Raw genomic sequence first — 22,226 nt, 5'->3', positions numbered from 1 at the left:
AAACTCCGATACTACCTTAGGTAAGAACTTAGGGTGAGTGCGGAGTACCGCCCGGTCCTGCAGAAGTTTAGTGTAAGGCTGATAGGTAATTAGGGCCTGTAACTCACTAACTCTGCGAGCAGATGTTATTGCCAGAAGAAAAATCACTTTCCATGTGAGAAAGCGAAGATCACAGGATTGGAGAGGCTCGAATGGTGGTTTAATGAGCCGACCTAAAACCAGATTAAGGTCCCAAGAAGGGGCTGGAGGATGCAGTGGAGGCTTGAGGTGAAGCAAGCCTTGCAGAAAACGTGTCACGAGGGGTTGTACCGAAATAAGAACGTCCCCGACACCTTTATGGAAGGCAGCCACCGCACTGACATGCATTCTGATGGAGGAAGTTTTTAGACCTGACTCTGACAAGTGCCATAGATAGTCTAGAAACTTCAAGGTGGAACAGGTAAAGGGATCAAGGGATTGAGAAGAACACCATGTCTTAAACCTGTTCCATTTGTAGAGATAAGACTTTCTCGTGGAAGGCTTTCATGAAGCAATGAGGACACGGGAAACTGGCTCCGAAAGGTTAAAGCCTTCCCCTAACCCAGACATACATCAACTATGCCACATTAGCTATACCTCAGATCATGTACTAAGGCATTCTATTTAACTCAAACCATCTCAGACATTGTAACTAATCAATGCACCCCATCTCAAACATTGTAAATGATCTACTATAGTTACCGAGTTTCCTATCTACTACTACTTCTTCTTCCGAGTTCCATTACCCTTGTTTTATTGTAATTTTTTGCCTCTTCATTTTGATTAATGTTATGGTTAATGTTAAATCCCCCTGTTTCTTGTAAACCGATATGATATGATCTGTATCATGAATGTCGGTATATAAAAGTACTAAATAAAATAAATAAATAAGTGGCTGAAGAATTAACCTTTCAACATTCAGGTCGTCAGGGACAAAGCTTGAAGATTGGGGTGGCGTAGGCACCCGTCGTTCTGAGTGATCAAAAGCAGGTCCTTTCCCAAGGGAATGTGCCTGCGAATGGAGAGTTCCTGAGGTATTGGAAACCACACTTGGTGAGGCCAGTGAGGTGCTATCAGGATCATGCATCCCTTGTCCTGACGTAGCTTCGAGAGAAGTGGGAAGTGGAAGTGGAGGGAATGCATATAGGAGACCGGTTGCCCATGAAAGGGAGAACATGTCTCTTGGCTGTGAGGTGCTGGCTGCGAGTGAGAGAACAAAAGTTCTCTACTTTGCGGTTTTGAGGTGACGCAAAGTGGTCTATGTGAGAATATCCCCAACGTTGGAATATTGAGTCCGCTACTGTTGGGTTGAGAGACCACTCGTGCGGTTGAAAGGTGCGACTCAGCTTGTCTGCCAACACGTTGTCCACTCCCGGCAAGTAGGTGGCCTTGAGGTACATCGAGTGGGAGAGGGCCTCTGCCCATATCTGTGCAGCTTCCTGACACAGTAGGTAGGAGCCCGTCCCTCCCTGTTTGTTGATGTACCACATGGCCACCTGGTTGTCCGTCTGAATCAGGATGACCTGGTTGGAAAGGCGATCCTGAAACACCCTGAGAGCATATCTGATTGCTCGCAGCTCCAGGAAATTGATTTGGTGTTTGGCTTCCTCTGGAGACCAAGCTCCTTGTGTCTGCAAATTGGCGACATGAGCTCCCCAGCCGAGGCGATCCGAAAGATGAGCATTGATCCCTGGAAGACACGCCGGCCAATGGCATCTAGGAATTTCTGTTCCTTACCTGGGGGAAAGGAAGAGTGGGGTTTTGATCTTTTTGCCCTCTTTTGGGCAGATTCGACAACCACAGATTGGTGATCCAGCTGAGGTTTCTGGAATCCTGGGGCTGATGGACCAAATAAGTGGTATCAGCTTTTCTGTTGACTGGAGCAACAGAACCAGGGTGTTCCCAGTTCTTTTTGAGGAGATCCAAAAGAAACTGGTGAATAGGGATGGAGGTTATTTCCTTGGGAGCATCCAGGAATTGTAACAGCTCCATCATTTGATGCCTGTCATCTTGTTCAGTCTGCAATTGGAAGGGAACCAATTCAGACATTTCCTTCACAAAATTTATGAAGGATAGGTCCTCTGGAGGAGAACGCTTCCTGCTTTCAGTAGGAGAAGGTGGCGATGGCAAGTCATCGGTGTCTTGAGAAGAATCGTCAGTCCAGGTGTCATAGGGATCAGCACCTGCCCCTCTAGGAACCTGAGAAGGACAGGACAATGGTATTCCTGAAGGTCCCAGTCTAGGCTCTGAAGGCATCAAGGGAAGTACTGGAGGCACCGATGAAGAAATTGAGGGCACCGGTGCAGGCATCGAGGGCACAGGTGCAGGCATCGATGGATGGATCGGTGGCGACGATGGGTGCATCAGTATCAATGGTTGAGGCATCGGCAGGACTCCCAATGGCAGAATGCAGAACGGTGTTTCTCCTCCCAATGACAAAGTAAGCGGGGAACGCACCAGAGCCATCGGTGACCCAGGATCCATCGGTGGAAAAGTGGCTATAAGCGCTTCCATCTTTGAGAGCAGCGGTGCCAATGCTGCCGGAATGGGATCGATGGTCGGTTCCGCGACCGGCACCGATTTCGGTGCCGGGGGAATTTGGAGTTTGTGCATCGCCTTATCGATGGCCTCCTGAACTATCTGGTCCAATTCTTCACGGAGGCCTGGAGCAAGCAGCCCCACCTCCGGAAGGGAAAAAGGAGGCAGAGGCATAGCCGGAGGGACCACCGTTAAAGGTGGAGTCGGGGCTCCCGATACCCGTCCGGGTGAGGGTTGCCTCGGTGACCCAGTCGCAGAAAGGGTCGATGGCTTTTCTGGACAGGGTTTTTTCGATGGCGGCTTGGACGATGGCGAGGTTGATGATTTTCCTTCCTCGATGGTCCGAGACTTCCGGTGTTGATGCAGATGTTTTTCTCTACGATCCCCTCGGTCCTGAGGGGGGGTAGAGGTAGTCGAAGGCCGAGAAGTCATCGACACCGGGCGGTCACCGGCCGGTGGCCGATACTGGTGCGAAGTGGACGGTGCTGGTTCAGACGACGTCGATGCAATAGATGGCGTTGGGGTTTGAGAACGGAAGAGAAGTTCCATTTTTTTCATTCTGGCCTTGCGACCTTTAGGTGTCATTAAGGCACATTTGGTGCAGGTCAAGACATCATGCTCGCACCCTAGACACATTACACAGACTTTATGAGGGTCTGTTATGGACATGGTGCGAGTACAGTCCGGGAACCCCAACCCCATGGCCTTTGAAAAAATTGAGCCGCGGTACGGTTGACAGCCAGTAGGCCGCGAGGGCCAAACTCGACGGGAATCGACAGAAAACAGATAAAAAATTACCGGAGTACCTCGGAGTCAAAAATTCGAAGGAGGGGCCCCTGTGGGGTATGAAAGTTTTTAGTAATTCCATGAGGAAAATTCCTGTCGGGAATCTCTGTGGAGCTCCTTAACCCGCGTGGCTACTGCTGTGCGGAAAAAAGAAGACTGAAAGGGGCCCCCTGCTGGCTGCAGGTTTAGTGCCATGCTGGGCATGCCCAGTAGGTGCCAGTCAAAGTTTTAGAAACTTTGACAAAAGTGTTCCGTGATTGGGCTCCATTCTGTGATGTCACCCATATGTGAGGACTACCATCCTGCTTGTCCTGTGCGAATTTATTTTTTCATTTCTTTGTAAAGATTCATAACAGGACTCACACTTGTAAGTTACACCCAAGGACTCTAAACATTCCTTCATGCAGATGAAGAAAACCCAATAAATCTTGTAAAGCGTGGCTCTCCTCATTAAGAAGCTCCTTTTGGTTTATGAAGGAAAAAAGGGTGGTGTGGGGAGTGCATTCAAAGTCTTCCATCTTTTCAGTTTTTATCATATCTTCATGCACTCTTTGCTAGTGAATTTGTTGGGTGCCAGGATGGTGATATGTGGAACACAATCAGCTTAAACCATCTCTGTGCAAAACTCCTATATTGCCAGTGTATCACCCCACAGTGCTGCAGTCCCAACTTTGTTACACAGATCATCATCCCACGCAGCACAAAAAGATTAATCATTTTAAAGAGAACAAGAAACAAAAGCAGATACACAATCAAAAAGCTTGGCTAGAAAATTATCTTTCTTTATTAATGCAAAGATATATGAAAAAGTTTTACATTTTGCACATACTGGAACTATCTGTTGCCTTTTTTACTAAAAGAGCAACTGGTGTTGCTTTTTCCTGATACGTGGGAAGCTGACATCATCTGTAGATGTATTTCCATCCATTCCATAAGGAGCTATATCTCCTGTGACACATGCTGGCTCTTGGTTCTACCCTTGCAGTTGATGTAGACTACCATTGTTGCATTGTCCAACATTACACAGACCGCTTGACCCTGGAGACTGTGGCTGAATTGTTGACATGCTAATCTGACTGCCCGGGCTTCCAGGCGGTTGATGTTCCAGAGGCCCTCTTCCTCGGTCCAACATCCTTGGGCCGTCAGCTCCTGACTATGAGCTCCCCAGCCCTTGAGGCTCGCATCTGTTGTGAGGACCAGCCAGTTTGGAGAGGACAGGGGTAAACCCCTGCTCAGATGCACTTCCTGCAGCCACCACTGGAGCCGAGAGCATACTCCCATCAGTAAGTGGAGGGGAATCAAATAGTCTTGAGACTGCAGGTTCCAACATGACAGTTGTGAGCATTGAAGTGGTCACATGTGTGCCCTCGCCCATAGCACTACCTCCAGGGTTGCTGCCATCAAACCGAGTACTTGCAGATAGCTCCACACCGTCGGGTGTATCGTGCTCAACTGTCGCAGTTGGGACATCAACTTCCTTATCCGCGTGGTCAGAAGGAAGACCTTACCCTGCTTGGTGTCGAACTGGACTCCCAGATATTCCAAGGACTGGGACGACTTGAGACTGCTTTCATCCAGGTTCACAACCCAGCCGAGTTCCTGAAGCAAGGAAGTCACCCTGTTGGTCATCCAGACAATCTCTTCCATGGACTTGGCCTGGATCAACCAGTTGTCCAAGTACGGGTGCACCAGGATTCCCTCTTTTCTCAATGCTGCTGCTATGACCACCATAATCTTGGAAAATGTTCTGGGGGTGGTGGCTAGGCCAAAGGGCAGTGCCCGGAACTGATAATGGCGACCCAGTACCGCAACGCGTAGGAAATGTTGGTGTTCTTGATGGATTGGAATATGTAGGTAGGCCTCGGATAGGTCCAGGAAGGTTAAGAACTCTCTCGATTGTACAGCCATCATCATGGAGCATAGGGTCTTCATGTAGAAATGATTCACTCGTAGATGTCGGTTGACATTCTTGAGGGCCAGGATGGGGTGAAAAGAACCTTCCTTCTTGGGTACGATGAAATAGTTGGAATAATGCCTTGTACTTTCCTGGGGCACAGGTACAGGGATTATAGCCCTCATCCTGAGAAGCTTTAAAAAGAGTAGTCTCCACTGCCTGCTTCTGGTGCTGGGAGTGGCAAGGAGACATCATGAATGTGTCCTAAGGAGTGCTGAGAAATTCCAGTGCATATCCTTCTCCTATGACCTCCAGTACCCATTTGTCCGACGTGATCTCGACCCACCTCTGGTAGAAGAGGGACTATCGACCCCCTATCTCCTTGTTCCAAGGGTGGGTCGGCAAAATTTCATTGGGTGGTTCGGGGTGAACCTGAACCCAAGCCTGCCCCTCTCTTGGGCTGTCAACTACGAAAGAACTGAGACCTCCCAAAGGGCCGAGACCTCTGAAAGTCACATTTCTGTAGGGGCAAAAGCATTGGTAGCCCCTGGATCGACCCCTCATAGGCGAGGGGCGCTGTAACTGCTTTCTCTTATCTTCTGGTAACCAGGGAACTGGAGATTTACCCCATTTACTGGCCAGCTTTTCCAATTCACTTCCAAAAAGGAATGATCCTTTAAAGGGCATCTTTGTAAGATTTGTCTTGGAGGTTGCATCTGCTGACCAATTCCACAGCCATAGTTGTCTTCTGGCCACCACCATTAAGGCCACTCCTCTGGCCAAAGTACAGACTAGATCCGAGCCCACGTCAACTAAAAAGGCGGTGGTGGGTTCCATAACTGCTCTGGAATTCACCCCCGAGTCATCCACCTCCTGAGAGTGGAGCAGGCATGAACAAGCTACCAGTGCAAGACAAGAAGCAATCTGTAAGGTCATTGCTACTGCGTCAAAGGCCTGTTTAAGGATGGACTCCAACCATCTATCATGCGCATCCTTTAAGGCTGCTCCTTCCTCCACTGGGATAGTTGTTCGCTTAGAGTCTGCTCAGACCAGTGCATCCATTTTAGGGAAACGTAAACACACTCTCACGGCCGGATCCAGTGGGTATAGAGCTTCTAACGCTCGTCCCCCCTTTAAAACTTGCTTCTGAGGCATCCTATTCCAGTACTGGAAAGTAGAAGAGCATTCCATAGGGAAATCAGAATGGGATTCTACTTTGGTTCCGTCATAGAGACCGCCCCAGGAACTCCCAACATCTTCAGGGTCTGGGAAACCAGGGCCGGCAATTCGTTCTCTAAGGAAAAACCATAACATGGTCCGATATGGTTCTAAACCAGTGGGGATTTCCCCCATCTTCCAAGGAATCTGTATCCTCCTCTTCATTCGTGCCATCCGGGTCCCTGCAAGGGATACCCTAGTGAGGCGAAGCATGCCTCGAGGTCTGCCGATAGGACTGGGAGAGGGAGGGCTTACTGGCTGAGGTTCCATCCGGATAGGGGCAAGTGAGGTAAGTAGACTGCACCTGTAAAAAGGCTTGAAGGCACTGGAAAAATTCCACCCAAGAGAAGGCAGCCAGGTCCATGCCTAGCCCAGGAGGTACTGGGGTAGGTGACGCTGAATTTCCCTCTCCCATAGTTGACCCAGTCTCGGGGGGTACGCAGATTCAGGGTGCTTTCATTTAAGGCTGTGGCTAATCCATCCTCTGAATGGAAGGAGCCGGGCTTAGCAAGGTTCGGGGAGGCCAACTCTCCCTGCGCTTCCTCACAGTGCTGACATAAGTTGGAATCCAGGTCAGACTGTGAAGCCCTAATATGACAAGCAGTACAGAGAGAAAGGCACTTATGTTTCTTCGCTGCTGGAGCCATTGGCGGCAGTAATTATGTGTTCTGTCGGCTTGCGCTTAAAATTTTATATGCATAGATTTTGGGTGCTTAGGCGGGACATGGCAAGACGCACGCACAGCCCGTGCACCCGGTTTTACCTGTATTCTGTGCTTAGGAGGTTATGTGGTACATTTTCAAAAACAGCGTGCGAACAAAAGTACGCTGGATTTTATAAAATACGCGCGTATCTTATAAAATCCGGGGTCGGCGCGCACAAGGGGGTGCACATTTGTGCAACCTGTGCACGCCGAGCCCAGCACGCGCTGCCTGTTCCCTCCGCCTCCCCTCACCTTCCCCTCCCTTCCCCTACCTAACCCATCCCCCCGGCCCTATCTAAACCCCCCCCTACCGTTGTTGGCAGATTTACGCCTACCCAAGGCAGGTGTAAATCTGTGCGCGCCAGCAGGCTGCTGGCGCGCCATCTCCCGACCCGGGGGCTGGTCTGGAGGCCTCGGCCACGCCCCCGGACATGCCCCCTCCCGCCCCTTTTACAAAGCCCCGGGACTTACGCGCATCCCAGGGCTATGCGCGCGCCGGCGGCCTATGCAAAATAGGCGCGCGAGTGCCCTGCGCGCGTAAATCCAGCCAGATTTACGCGCGCAGGGCTTTAAAAATCCGGCCCTATGTGCGTATGTACGTGCACGACATTATGCACACAGTGCATGTGCAGAGCTGACGCACTATGCGTACTGATGTTCTATGGAGGACAATAAGGCACGCACAAAGATGCGTTATGGCTCCGCCATGGCCTACCACGCTGTGTCCAACCAAGCATAAACCAGGGCCTAGCCCACCAGGGGGCCATTCAACCTGCTCAGAAGCCCACTTCCCCTTACCCCAACAGGATCGGGAATGACTTCAGTGCCACGCGCCAAGCAAAGAGACCAGAGAAGTTTACCGAGACCCCTCCCATTGACTCTGAAACGGAAGATAATTTATCTTTCTCTTTTTTTTTTTTTTTTTTACTTTCCTGGGCTCAGCGCTAACTGGCTGGGTACAGAGATGGTCTCCAGCTGCGGGGGAGAGGGCTTTGGCCGTCGCCGCCATGCTCGGGTTCCTGCATCCAATGCCTTTCAGCTGCTTAAGCAGTAAAGTCCACGCCGGGAACCAGCTACTGGACCAAGGCACACTTCTGAGGGATCTCGGAAACTGCCTCAGGAACTCTCAACTGGGGAAGGGACCTTCAGGCATCACCGCAGGAGAGCGGGGCTCAATTTTTTCTCCAAGTTAAATGTAGAATTTTTCCTAAAAAGTACAGCAATACCCATAGGGAGAGGTACGTCCACCATCTGCTGAAGACGGAGAAATACTGAAGGGCTGAGGTCACTGCAGGGGTGTATCTAGAGTGACATCAGCTTTGAAATCTGACTCTGTCTTCATCTGCTGGCAGGGGAGCATAACTTGAGTCCATCTGGCTACATGCTAGGAAACTGCTCTTTTCCCCATAACTCACCTAAAACCTAATCAAGTTTTTATTCTTGCACCTTTGTCTCCTTGATATAATACAAAAGCAGTAAGGTGATAATAATAAGCTCCCCTGCCTGAGTCCTTCACAGGTCAAGAGCCTTGGGACTTTGAGCACTGCTGATAGTGCACCCACAAATCCAGGAAACTGTCTAAAGCTGCTTCTTTCTTTCTGCACCAAATACAGAAATTCCACATATTATTGAAAAGAAGAGCTTGGTCACAGTAGCCCCCACCATAAGAACATAAGAAATTGCCATGCTGGGTCAGACCAAGGGTCCATCAAGCCCAGCATCCTGTTTCCAACAGAGGCCAAAACCAGGCCACAAGAACCTGGCAATTACCCAAACACTAAGAAGAACCCATGCTACTGATGCAATTAATAGCAGTGGCTCTTCCCTAAGAAAAATTGATTAATAGCCATTAATGGACTTCTCCTCCAAGAACTTACCCAAACCTTTTTTGAACCCAGCTACACTAACTGCACTAACCACATCCTCTGGCAACAAATTCCAGCATAACATTGTGGCTGTTCTATGGTAATGTGCTATGTGAGAGCCTGAAAATGAACGGTGGGCATTTATTTATTTATTTAGGATTTTTATATACCGACATTCTCGATACAAATATCAAATCAGGTCGGTTTCCATAGAACAAAACTGTCGCGGTTAAGGCGTTACAATAAACAGAGTTTCTGAACTACATCTACTACATCAACTACAACTAATTCAGAACTCTGCAGCATGACTGCTGGAAGATTGCAGAAGGTATGACCACATATTAAAACTCGTCTTGATGCTATAGAAAAAATGTGTAATCAAATTCTGAGTATTATTATTAATCACATCCATTCTATAGAAATTCCACTGGCTACCAGTGCTCTATAAAGCCAATTTTAAAACCCTGACCCTGATTTACAAGGACCTTGGAGGAAACAGTCTTGACTACCTTCAAAACACGTTAACCTATGCACTTTTACGACCTCTAAGATCCCCTCAAGAGTCTCCCAAATCACCTCATCAATCAAATTAAACAGTCTACTGCCTGTCAATGGTCCATCATAGCAGTAATCAGCTGCTCCTGGAACTCCCTTTCAGAAGAACTATGCAAAATTCAGGATTATCTGCATTTCTGAAAGTGGATAAAAACCAGGCTCTTTCACCAATTGTTTAGTGAATGAAATGACTAACAAACTGTCTGTGCCACCACTTGCCCAACTTCAAGATGCAAACCAATTCATTATACTTCCTGAATCCTAGTTCCAAATGATAAACTATGTGAGTAGAGACTAGAATGTTTGAATGCATCATATTTATTTACTTGTGTGTGATTTAATATGTCTGAACATGTATGCTGCATTATGTTTATGTTTATTCTATGATAGTGATACTATCATCTAGATATATATAATATTCCATTATCAATCAATGTCTATTCGCATATTTTTTACATCACATGCTACTCTTTGCTATTGCATCACCCTAATATACATTATCAATTTACTATTTGTAATTACTTTGCTGTGATGTATGCACTTTATGATGCTGCTGGGGTCTGCTCTGATTCAATCAATGTTTAATGTTCTGTATTTGACTTTATATCTGACATCATCTATGCTTGCTTATACCACTGCTCTAATTGTGAGACTGTAAGATTAATTTAACCTTGAATAGCCTTGAGTGAATTTCTTCAAATCGATGATCAATAAATCACAATAAATAATAAATAGTCAGCAGGCATTTAGTCAATTTAGGAATAACGCAGAGAAAATGTTAAATTACTTACTTCTATCTTATTCCAACAGGAGCAGTTCAACAGAATCACACATCACATGTGACATGATCATGTGACCCACATGTGTGACTCCAATGGAGTCTACTTGTTGTGAAATAGTATTTTACCTTTGGCGGGAATAATAAAGGCTGAGTTTGGCAAGTGGGATGCTATAATATTCTGTTTCTAACCCAGTCCCAGAAAGTAGGAGATCCACTGGAAGGCAGCAAGGAGCTGGTGGCTTAAAGAGGACAAGCTGGGATTGTTGGAGGTAGAGTGCAAGAGGGACTTGGAGAGTAGAAAATGTGAAGGTTGGCTGAGAGGAAGGCACTGCAGAGGAGATAATGAGGGACATGAAGGAAGGAAGGAGGGAGAGCTATGAAAGCATGTTTGTTTCTGTGTAAGCTGTGTGTGTGACTAAATGTTGACAGGATTGGTATTGATGGAGTTCTAATCATCCTATTTTGTGGCTCTGTGCTATGAGCTTATCAGGTGTCTTTCTCTTAAAACAAACAACATCAATGGGAGTCTCACATATGTCTCATTGGGCTGCATTGCAAGCTGACAACATACATGACTCATGTTTGACTCCACTAAGCTGTTTATAAAAAATAAATAAAAACTATGACAATTAGAAGTAAGGCCAGGAAGGGAACAGATTTTAATAAAAATATGGAGGGGGGGGGGGTCATGCAAGGTCAGGAGGATCAGGAGTTTCTGGACTTGCTGACTCAGCTGCTGTTCTTGCAACTGCCTTCACACCAAGTCCCCTGCTTCCCACGCTCAGCTAAATTAAAAAGTTTACAGTGTGGGACAGAAACAGCTCAACAGCGTTACGAAGGAGGAACACAGCTTCCAGAGGAATGCTGACATCGGTAGAACTTTGTCACATCACTTGTGTGTCATCGGTTCAAAATCATCAGCTTTAACATGTAAATATATAGCTCAGTGGGATGGAAAATGTCATTCTACAGAGGAAGGTCACAAAATATGATACATAGCTTCACTAGTTTGTCACTGACTATTTCAGACCCCTCAATATAGCTCTTTAGAACAGAGCTATCAATGATTTTGTGTCTCTAAACAATTTATCCAGCAAACAATGCCACTTAACATTTCTATAGTGCTACTCAACATACTAAGTGTTGGGAATGAGTCTCAACATTTTCAAATTGTTTTTCAACTGAATTGGATGAAATCATATATTGTTTGTTTTTTTTTTTTTTGAAGGACAGTGATTGAGAATCTTAAATCAGATTTTTATTTTTATTTTTAAAACAAAGTTTATGTAAAAAAAGGGGTCACAGCTGATCTGAGTCAATATTAAATATTAACCTGGTTATAAATAAATGAAATGATTTTTCTTGAACCCATCCCCCACTTCCCTTCCCTTCCCACCCCACCAACTACAATAGCCACCTCACTCAGGTCAATCCAAAGTGGATGATCCAGCCCTGGATTTGCTTTATTGCATGCAAAATAATATAGCCCTTTTCTTAGAGAAGTAAGAACTTTTCTCTCATGTATGAAATAGGGTAAAAACCAGAACTGGGTCAGCCTCTTTGAATTGACCTGGGTGAGTTAGCAACCCTACCCCACCACCTCCAGCTACACCAAATGAGGAAGTCCAGCACAGGAAAATTAACACGATAGTATAACAGGTTATTATGCCCTGCTAATTTAGGGAATTTATGTTCTAAGCCATTCTGCCTTTAGTTTATTTATTTACTTATTCACATTATATTTCCTGCGTGTCCAAAGAGGCTCCAGGAATGTTACAAAGGAACATCAATTACAACTGAAAAAGACAAACACCACACAAAATGCCAGATGCTTCAAAAAAAACACTCCACACACTGTACATACAGCCCAACCAGAGCTCACTACATAAGTCAGCACTACATCTAAAACAAACATCCACCATCTCTACCACATCACTAAAACAAAATAGGTTTGTGAGGATTCACTCCCCGAAGCCAGGAACCATACTGACTCCAGCTTTTCTTCTTGCAACGTAACTTTTAGAATAACATTTAATTTAAACACAAGAATTGCCTGACTTTTTAGCAGTGTATTTACAAAACCTATCGCTTACATCAGAAATATTTCAGGAGCTGCTTTCTCCTGGAGATGTGGGGGCCTCCTGATCCCAGCTGGGCTCACATTCTTATTCCCCTCCCAGAAGGGTTCCGCCCACAGAGCTCTCTCCCGCTGTAGGAGTTAAGGTAGACCAGGCTAAATACCTGGTCCTGCACATGCAAAAAGGCAAAAACCAGGGTAACTTCATCACATAGCCCCCCCCACCCAGCTTGGATCCATTGGTCCGAGTATTTTTCACTTCCCCTGGATCCCATCCAGGGAAGTGCCTAACATCCCCAATCCCGTTCATCTGGCCTCCTCCACCAGCAAGGCTCGGGATCGGGGATCTAGGGTTAGGCTCACCCCCATATGTTAAGGTTACCCTAAATATCAATATTAGCACCACCCACTGCTCCCTTTGTCCAGTGACCACAATAGTCCTTTAAATGAGTCTATTTCAACTGCTTCTCTTCTGTGCTCTTGTACAGCCTTCTAAGAGCACTGCTTTGCCTCCAACATCTTGGCAGGCCAAACACTGAGCACTTTCTTTCACTTTTCTCCCCTGGAGACTTTTGTTTGATTTTTTTTTTTTCTGTGCCAAGCTTTGAAAAAATCTCGACCCCCATATGTGAGGATGGCTGAGCAAAATATCATTCTCTGGAATAAGGAAACATGATGACTCCAGCTTTTCTTCTTTCAACTTAACTTTTATTATAAGATTTACACACAAGCATTAGTAGACTGGTGGTGTGATTGGGAGTGAAAAGATGAGTTGTAGTTGGGGGCGATCAGGAGGGGGAATATTAAAAGAAAAGTTCTTATGACGAGATGCTACATATGTGACGAGTCAAGGGTCGTGGAATTTGGTTACATATTTGTACAAGCGCTATAACTTGCTTGATTTTGCTTCTTGCTGTAATAAAGAGAATATTTAAAAAATAAAGAATGTGAGCTCAGCTGAGATCAGGAGGCCCCTACTTCTCCAGGAGAAGCCAGCTCCTGAAGTATTTCTGACCTACACAGCAGTTTAGAAAAGCCTAAATCAAATTAAATTGTTATACATGAATATTTCTGACATTGTTTGCTAGGAGTGTGAAAAACAATTCTTTTTATGGACAGTCTCAAACTGTCCTCCAAAAAAGAAAGCAAAGACACAATTAGTAAATAAATAATGAAAACAAGCTAGCATTGCACTTACAGAGAACATAATAAGCTAAAATTCATAAACAAATAAGCATTAAACATTTTTTTTTGAACAAACAGTGTTTAGGACTGAAGGGATGGTAACTGCAATCTGAAAACAACAGAAACAAGACAAATAAGTGATGCTTCACTTTTGCCAGGAAGGTGAGAAATGCAGACAGGACATGACACACTATCAAGCAATAGAAGACTACTAAGAGATAAAGATCCTGATTTATATAGTAATATATATGAGGGCAGTGTTCCATACACCCACCAACAGCAGCAGAAATGGGAAGGATTGAGACTGAGTCTCCACCCACATATGCTGGGTGGGGTGGGCTACCAATGAGGACCTTATGGAGGAATATTTCTGCATAAAATGGAAGCTAAATCATTCTGTCTAATTGCAAAACCTTTTCCATTGCAAACAATTTAGTAGAACTAGGGGGTCACGATTTGAAACTCCAGGGAGGAAGACTTAGAACCAATGTCAGGAAATATTTCTTCACTGAGAGGGTGGTAGATGCCTGGAATGCCCTTCCGGAGGAAGTAGTGAAGACTAACACTGTGAAGGATTTCAAAGGGGCATGGAATAAACACGGTGGATCCCTAAAAGGCTAGAGGATGGGAATAAATAAAAAAGCTTAACCAACATGGAGCGGCAGTTACTACCCTTAAGAGAAACATGGGGGTAACCTGCACGGAGCAGCAGTTACTACCCTTAAGAGAAACATGGGGGTAACCTGCACGGAGCCGCAGTTACTACCCTTAAGAGAACCATGGGGGTAACCTGCACGGAGCGGCAGTTACTACCCTTAAGAGAACCATGGGGGTAACCTGCAAGGAGCGGCAGTTACTACCCTTAAGAGAAACATGGGGGTAACCTGCACGGAGCGGCAGTTACTACCTTGGGAAGCTTGCTGGGCAGACTGGATGGACCATTTTGGTCTTTTTCTGCCGTCATTATTATGTATCTATTTCCTATGAAAAGGTTTGTTGTGACATCAGTTTCTATTCTATTTTCTAAAATGTCCCTTTCTTACACTTGCCAAGCTGTAGAATATCGATTGTAATGTTGTGGCTGAGCTATATAAAACTAGTGCTGTGAAGTCACAATGCGGAATTTACAATATCATGGTCATTACCATAGTAACAGCCTATTTTGTCATAAGTGCAGCTCCACTTTAAGGTCCAGATTGTGAGGGAGAACAAACACCAACTCAGAACACATACCTGCCAGAGAAGTGAAGACAGGAAAAGGGCATTCATTCTATATTCTTTACTATCCTCAATGTTGGATTCCTCCTCTACTGATAAAATTAATTCTGTGAAAATGAGATGTTATGGGCACCTAATACCTTTATTGCTTCTTTGTTTGCCTCTTCCAAAAAGAGGACTATCTAGGACTGTTTAGTGAAATCAGTACTGCAGCCTGTAGGATAACAAGTCCTAATTGTATATTCATTATAAATATGGTGGATGTTGAACGAGTGGACAAGCAATAAGTAGACAGACCTTTACCCTTCCAGATTGTCCATACAGAACTTTAAAATTCCCTACAAACTGTAATTCATCTTATGTGATTTATGTTATAGTTAGTTATTTATTTTAAATTATTTTTATATCTTGCACCCTCCAAGGTTCAGGGCGGGTAACAGGAGTACAAGCATAAAATACAGGCATAAATGCAAGCATAAAAAATACATGTAAGGTTCAATGCAAAGAGAAGAACTAATAATGACAAACAGACTAAAACAAAAATAAAACAGGAGAATAAAAGCTTTGGCCAATAATTAATCCAGCCAGATGTACTGATTAAAGAGGGCTAGATTTAACAGAAGTGAGAATAGACTTGCAAAAAAAGCCTGAACCTGAGGAGGAGATAGCGCGCCATGGAGATAAAAAGGAAGCCTCAAGCAGGTTTAGCAAGAAGGCGAGGTTAAAAAGTTAAGTTTTTAGGGCAACTTTGAACTCTTATTTATTTGCCTGGAGGGGGAAGGCCTTGTAAGAGAAAAAAAGCCTTTTTTTGAGTGGATGCTAATTTAGCAATTCAAAAAGAAATTTCAAGGAGGACTTGAGAAGATAACTTATCTGGCTGAAATCACCCTGATAACCTAGTTAGGATTGTGGCATCTTGCATGGTCTTAGGGTGGACTCTGGCAGAAATCTTGCATAAAGGTCTTTACTAGTGACAAGAAAACAAACAAAAGCAACTCTGCTATTCTTTGCAATTCAACAACACAAATGTAGTATCACAACTTACAGTCAAGTAATACTCTCTTTCTTAAGGCTTCCTTCTCTCCTTTGGGTCTCCTGTTCCCTCCAACTAGTTATACACTTTCTCAGGAAACTCCACCCAGAAGGGTTTTGTTTTTTTTCAAGGTATTTTGAGATTTTCTCCTGTATGCTCCTTCACATATCCTCCCCCTTAGCTTAACCTTCTTAGGTTGAACATTTGCCCTTTTTAGGGGTATACTCCTAAGAAAACCCCCATTTCTTCCTTCCCAGCCCTATGCTGGAGCCATTTAACCTGTTTAAAGTTTCCCCTCTCCATCCCATTTGGGAAACTGCCAAGAGTTCCCAGGATTCCCACTGTTCCTCGTTTGTCCCAGTAAGGTCCTTTACTTTGTTTAGCAGATGTCTGGGGCACCCCAATTCCCTTTGGCAGCCAGTGCCATCAGGTTCTTGGTGACAAGCCATCTGGTCTGGCTCGATTGTCAGTCTCCGCACTACTTCCAGCATCAGCTGAGCCTGATGAAAAGTGTCTGCGACTTCCAAGGCAGTTAGCCATACAGCTTAGCTCCGCCCCGGAATGCCAGGTTTTTTTATTCAGCTAAATTTTAAGCAGACAATGACTTATCTGGCCAAACTTTAGCTAAGTGCTCCCCCTAATATTCAAAGTACACATTTATAGCCAGATAACTCACATGTCATCCAGCTAAATGCCTTTAAAAATGGATCTCTGAGGTGCAGCTCATGGACCATTGTTTAAAGGATGGCCATGCTTTATCTGTTCTGGATAAAGTCAATCCAACATGTTAAGGTGAAAATCAGGACACGGAACCTCTATGGCTTGAACAGAAATGGATTTTATGCCTCACTACCCTGCTTCATTTTGAACTTAATGAAGAAAATGTTTTGAGCAGCTTTCCTGTAAGTTTATGCTTGTCACGTATCTCCTGCTGGCATCTTACGGATACAGATCAAACAGTAATTTTCTAAAATAAAAAGGTACTAGGTCAGATCCAATGGCAGCTTCTACCTGCCACTGTATCCCAATGGGGAAAAGGAAGCAAGTTTAAAAAGGTTCCAGGTTACAAATCTATTTTACATGTTAAATACAATTAAATTCAGGATACTCTTCAAAGCCCTTATGATGATCCATAAGGCTTTACACAACACCTCCCCCCTCAGCCCAACTTTCCAACTTCAGCAGCACACCACCATGAGACCCATCAGAAGAGCGTACAAGGACATGCTACAAACCCAGCCGGCCAAAACTGGCCCCTCACTTTGGAACACGCTCCCTCCGGACCTCCGCCAAGAACCCTGCGCCTCGGTATTCAAAAAGAAGCTAAAGATATGGCTGTTTAGCCAAGCGTTCCCTGTTAGCTAAAAGCCGATGAATAAAGCTTTACAGACACTGGTCCACCAACCCCGCTGTAAATATGTTTTGAATTGTTTAGGCTTTAAATTATACTTCTTTTTGCTAATCATGTTTTGAAGTTCATTCCATTGGTTTCTCTGTAAGTTTTCAGTTTTTAACTACTGTTCCAATGTATCCGCCCCTGAGGCGACAGTTCAGTTCTCTGTAAACCGGTGCGATATGTATTCTATACAGGAACACCGGTATATAAAAATTAAAAATAAATAAATAAAATAAATAAATAATAGAGAAAATTTTATCTAAAGCTCCATTATCTGGAAACGTCTATAATCCAGAAAATATCAGAGTCCCCAGGCCCTGATCAATTAGTCAGAAAAACCTCTATAATCTGCAATGTGTGTGCCACACAGACATCAGGAACCAGGCTGCCGGCACTAACATTTTAAAAGAAGACAAAGCAGCTCTTAAATTAGATCACGGAGAAAAGCCAACAATTGCTCAGGAGTGCATAATTCAAAGTGAAGTATCTTCAAAGGATACTAGCATAACAGGGAAGTCAGAATATCCCAAAAGAGAGGTTGTGATAAAGGCCCAGGTTCTTTGAAATAAAGAGCAGATAGACATAAATGATTCTAAATTGCCCATGTCAACTGCTGTAAATTAAAAAATCATACTTTGAATTGTCTGTATGCTATTGGCAAAAGTCTAAAAAATAAGATTGAAGAGTTAGAATGTATGGCACTGAACGAAGATGCAGACATAATAGGTATCTCAAAGTCCTGGTGGAAGGAGGATAACCAATGGGATACTGTGATACCAGGATACAAATTATATCAAAATGATAAGACTAGGTCAGACTGGAGGAGTGGTGCTATATGTTAAAAATGGCCTAGAGTCAAGCAGGATAAAAGTCCTGCAGGAAACAGAATGCACTGTGGATAGGGAAAAGTAAAGCTGTTGGGGTATACTACCACCTACCTGACCAGGATGAACAGACAGACAGTTAAATACTAACAGAAATTAGGAAAGATAAATGAATCAACACAATAATTATGAGAAATTTCAATTACCCTTGTATATGCTTGTATCTGCGTACAGCGCTCGCAAGGGGGAGGATTTTTGCAATTTCCGTGTGGCGACGCATTCTGGCCTTCCCCAGTTCCCTACCCCCCCTTACCTATACTCCCTCCCTCTTCCACTCTCATCCCAACCCCCTAACCCTACCTTTTTTTTTGGGGGGGGGGCGGGGTTTGTTTCACAACTTACTTCAGTTCCTGAGCTGAAGAAAGTTGCATGCGCCGGCCTGCTGCCAGCGTACGAGTCCTCGGGACAGCGAACAATGGTGTCCAGCGTGCGCAAGGTCTGGCCACACGCGTAAACACCAGGATTTATGCGCGTGGGCTGTTGAAAATCTACCCTTTGATGTCACTTTTTTCTTCTTTAATGTCACTTTTTTCTTCTTTTGAGTAAAATTGTGGCTACCGTATTAACCCACTTGGATATATAGAAATATGTTGACCCTTATTTCTACACATCCTTCTTTGAAAACATTTCTTTTACATTTTGTGGAGCCTTTAGTTAATGAGAATTATAAAGCATTTGACAATATTTTTCCTCAATAAATCTCGAGGTCTGGAAAGATGATTCTAAAGCGTTCAGTGCGCTTGAGTATTTTTAACATGATCTATCATTCTGAATGATGTCTTTCTAAATCTGCTATTAGCTTCACAAATGTTTTGAGACCTTTCAGTAGCTCATTTTTCTGTACTTCAAAAGCTTTCCGGTGAGTGGGAATTTAATAATTTATAGTATTATTTTATTTATTTAGCTCATGCATTTTCATTGGTAACTCAAGTTACAATCAGGTACTGTAGGTATTTCCCTGTCCCAAGGAGGACCTGATTTACTAAGGCTTTTCTCCCATTCTGCATCTATGGAAAAAGTACTTAGTAAATGAGGCCCATAGTTTGTACCTGAAGCAATGGAGGTGGACGTGACTTGCCCTAGTCCACCTCCGTTGCCTCAGGTACAGGGAGCTTCATCAATAGGATCTGAATGCTGGCTTCCCTGGTTCTTAGCCCCACTGCTCTAATCACTAGGCTACTTCTGTTTGTATTTTTTGGGCTCCCGATATGCATATAACGTATATTTGTATATGACTTACAGGTAATTTTAGCAATCCAGTTAGAATCACTTTGTTTATTAGCAAACAATGTCATTTTATGAATCTTACTTCCTTGCTTTAGAGTGGGGGGAAAGCAGGGAAAATTGCTTAACATTCTATTCAAATGCTAAACTGCCCCCTAAAAGAATCAGAACAGACCCAATCAACTGTTCTATTTGAAAGGTTCAGTACAAAAGATGAGTTAACAGATCAAATATTACTAATATGAAAATTTGTTTGCTTTCTTTTGTAATTTTAGGCATAGCAAGCGCACTAATGTTCTCAATTACTTAGAATTTATTACATCCCTATTAGCATAAAGTGAGTTACAATAAAACACAAAGCCAATACATAGCATAAAAAATACACAATCTACATACAACAAAGTGTATATATACACACACACCATAACCTAAGACAAAAATATAAAACATATCCCAATAAAAAAAGGAAAACCTGACAAAGAAAGGTCCCAAACCTCTCCTACCCTAAATAATACACACTCTGCAACTCCCAATCCAGTACAACCTACCAGAATGCCACTAAAATATAAGTGCACCCCTCTAGCACTAGTCCCTTCATAGAAGACTAAATAACTTTTCCACCTTGTTGCTGTGATCATGGCTGCTCTGTCTGCCCAAAATATTGATGTCTAAGGCAGCCCTTAAGAATCCCAACTTTATTTTCTGTAAAGAAGAGGATGAGATTTGGAACGATATTCAGTCACTTTCTTTCTTTCACCTCAAATATTAATGTATTGACAGTGGAGTTAAATGAAAATATTAAAAAGTAGAGATCATACAGCAATAAGAAAATGCTGCAGTGGGATTTGTATTTGCAGAATCACAGAAAATGATAGGCTTTGCATACTATATAGTAATTTTGCTTCATACTTTATAGGTAAGGGGTGCACAGCTCCTTTAATACAAACATGCACTACAACAACCCTCTGTAGCTCAATGGTCAGGATATCACTCTCTCCAGAGTCACTTCCAAGACAGCTTCTTTGGTGGTCAGCAGTGGCTAAGAGAGCTATTCCAGTAGCACTCCCACCTATGAGACTTAGCAATGCATTGCTCTATCGGGCAAGCTTCTTTGTAGTAAGTGGTGCTTCATACCTTCAGTTCCTGCTTGGGCTCCACATTCTTTATTGTTGTGTAATATATGTGCTGGCCATACTGATAGGCTACCAAGTTCTGCTCCAGATGGTTCTGGGCCGGACGGACAAACATCATCCAGTTACAGAGACTCTCCTCCGACAACTCAAACCACAAATCCTCATGGAAATCTCTGCCCGAACTGTTGCCGCTTTCCAAAGACACCTGAGACAAAAAGTGGCAAGAAAGATATCATAAATTCTGCACTGAGCACCCTGAAGCCATCTCTCACTAGAGCAGGGCCTTGGCTCTTGGTCTCACTTCAGATGACCACATCTAGTTTTCAACAACATGGATGGTTTTAACTAAGTTGAGATTTTCAGTTTATAAACCAGAACACAGTGGCACAAAGGTCTGAGACTTCCTAAAATGATAGGCATGCTTACAAACACTAGATCTTTAAGATCATGAGAGGTCTTGAACGAGTAGATGTGACTCGGTTATTTACACTTTCAGATAATAGAAAGACTAGGGGGCACTCCATGAAGTTAGCTTGGGGCAAATTTAAAACTAATTGGAGAAAGTTCTTTTTCACTCAACACACAATTAAACTCTGGAATTTATTGCCAGAGGATGTGGTTAGTGCAGTTAGTGTAGCTGGGTTTAAAAAAGGATTGGACATTTTTTGGAGGAGGAGTCCATTACCTGCTATTAATTAAGTTGACTTAGAAAATAGCCACTGCTCTTACTAGCCATGGTAACACGGAATAGACTTCATTTTTGGGTACTTGCCAGGTTCTTATGGCCTGGATTGGCCACTGTTGGAAACAGGATGCCGGGCTTGATGGACCCTTGGTCTGACCCAGCATGGCAATTTCTTATGTTCTTGTGAAATTACTGTTGTGAAAAGAGCCGGATAGACAGCTCTAACAACTGATTCCCCGCATTTATTTCAGTCATTTTACCGTGTGCAGACCAAAGTCACCATACTTTTCATCTATAAATGCGGTTCAACACAAACATTCTCAAGAATACTGGAATAAAATACATATTTGCAGCCTATGGTTGTTTTCTAATGCCATTATTATTTTGAGGCATGTGACTGGCTTCACAGTTATTGGGGAATCACGAACAACCCGAAATGAGAGGCCTTCTTCTATTTTGAAAACATCTGCAGTGGTTGTCCATGTATTCAGGAGGACCCTCACAGCTAGTCCGGTTTTCAAGATATCCACAATGAATACTTTGCATACCATGGAAACTCAGTATATGAAAATTTCTCTCATGCATATTCAATCTGAATATCCTGAAAACCCGACAGGCTGTGGGGTCCCCAGGACGGGTTTGGGAAGCCCTGAGATAGACCATACCAGCGGCAGTGCAAACCTCTTCCACCCTGTGCTTGCTTTAAACCTTGCTCTACAGCCCACACCTCAAGGCAGCAAGGAGGACTCAGTTTTCAATTCTGTTTAATCTTTAACCTTTCTACCACGTTTACCAACCAGTGTGTCAATATGTGCCAAATGGGATGGTTGCCTTGATGGTTTAATGTACTGGGAACTAAAATGGGATCTCATTCCATGAAAGTCACTGAATGACTTTCAACTGTTACCAGCCAGAGCTGGAGATGAACCTGTGGAACAGCTCTGCAGTCCTTATCCTTAAAATAATAAAGACATTTGCAGCACTACTTCCACAACTGCAACATCTTAAGGGACCTGCCTACCAACATTCTCCT

General features: G+C 43.9%; 1 protein-coding gene across 7 annotated transcripts in view; it reads right to left on the bottom strand.

Moving 5' to 3' along the window:
- PRDM10 (PR/SET domain 10) overlaps window positions 1-22,226 on the bottom strand; it is a 174,904-nt gene that overhangs the window by 98,061 nt on the left and 54,617 nt on the right. For all 7 annotated transcript variants that reach the window (XR_003852164.1, XR_003852165.1, XM_029572986.1 and 4 more), the window contains one exon: window positions 20,510-20,713. Coding sequence is in view for 5 of the 7 variants with exons in the window: in XM_029572986.1 (XP_029428846.1) it covers window positions 20,510-20,713 (204 nt within the window). In the remaining 2 variants the exon portion in view is untranslated. The remainder of the gene's footprint in view (window positions 1-20,509; window positions 20,714-22,226) is intronic.

The sequence above is a fragment of the Rhinatrema bivittatum genome, chromosome 12 (assembly GCF_901001135.1).
Source record: "Rhinatrema bivittatum chromosome 12, aRhiBiv1.1, whole genome shotgun sequence".
In the NCBI taxonomy this organism is placed as follows: Eukaryota; Metazoa; Chordata; class Amphibia; order Gymnophiona; family Rhinatrematidae; genus Rhinatrema; species Rhinatrema bivittatum.
Note: the sequence above shows the minus strand (reverse complement) of the source record. Positions and strands in the feature narration are given on the sequence as shown.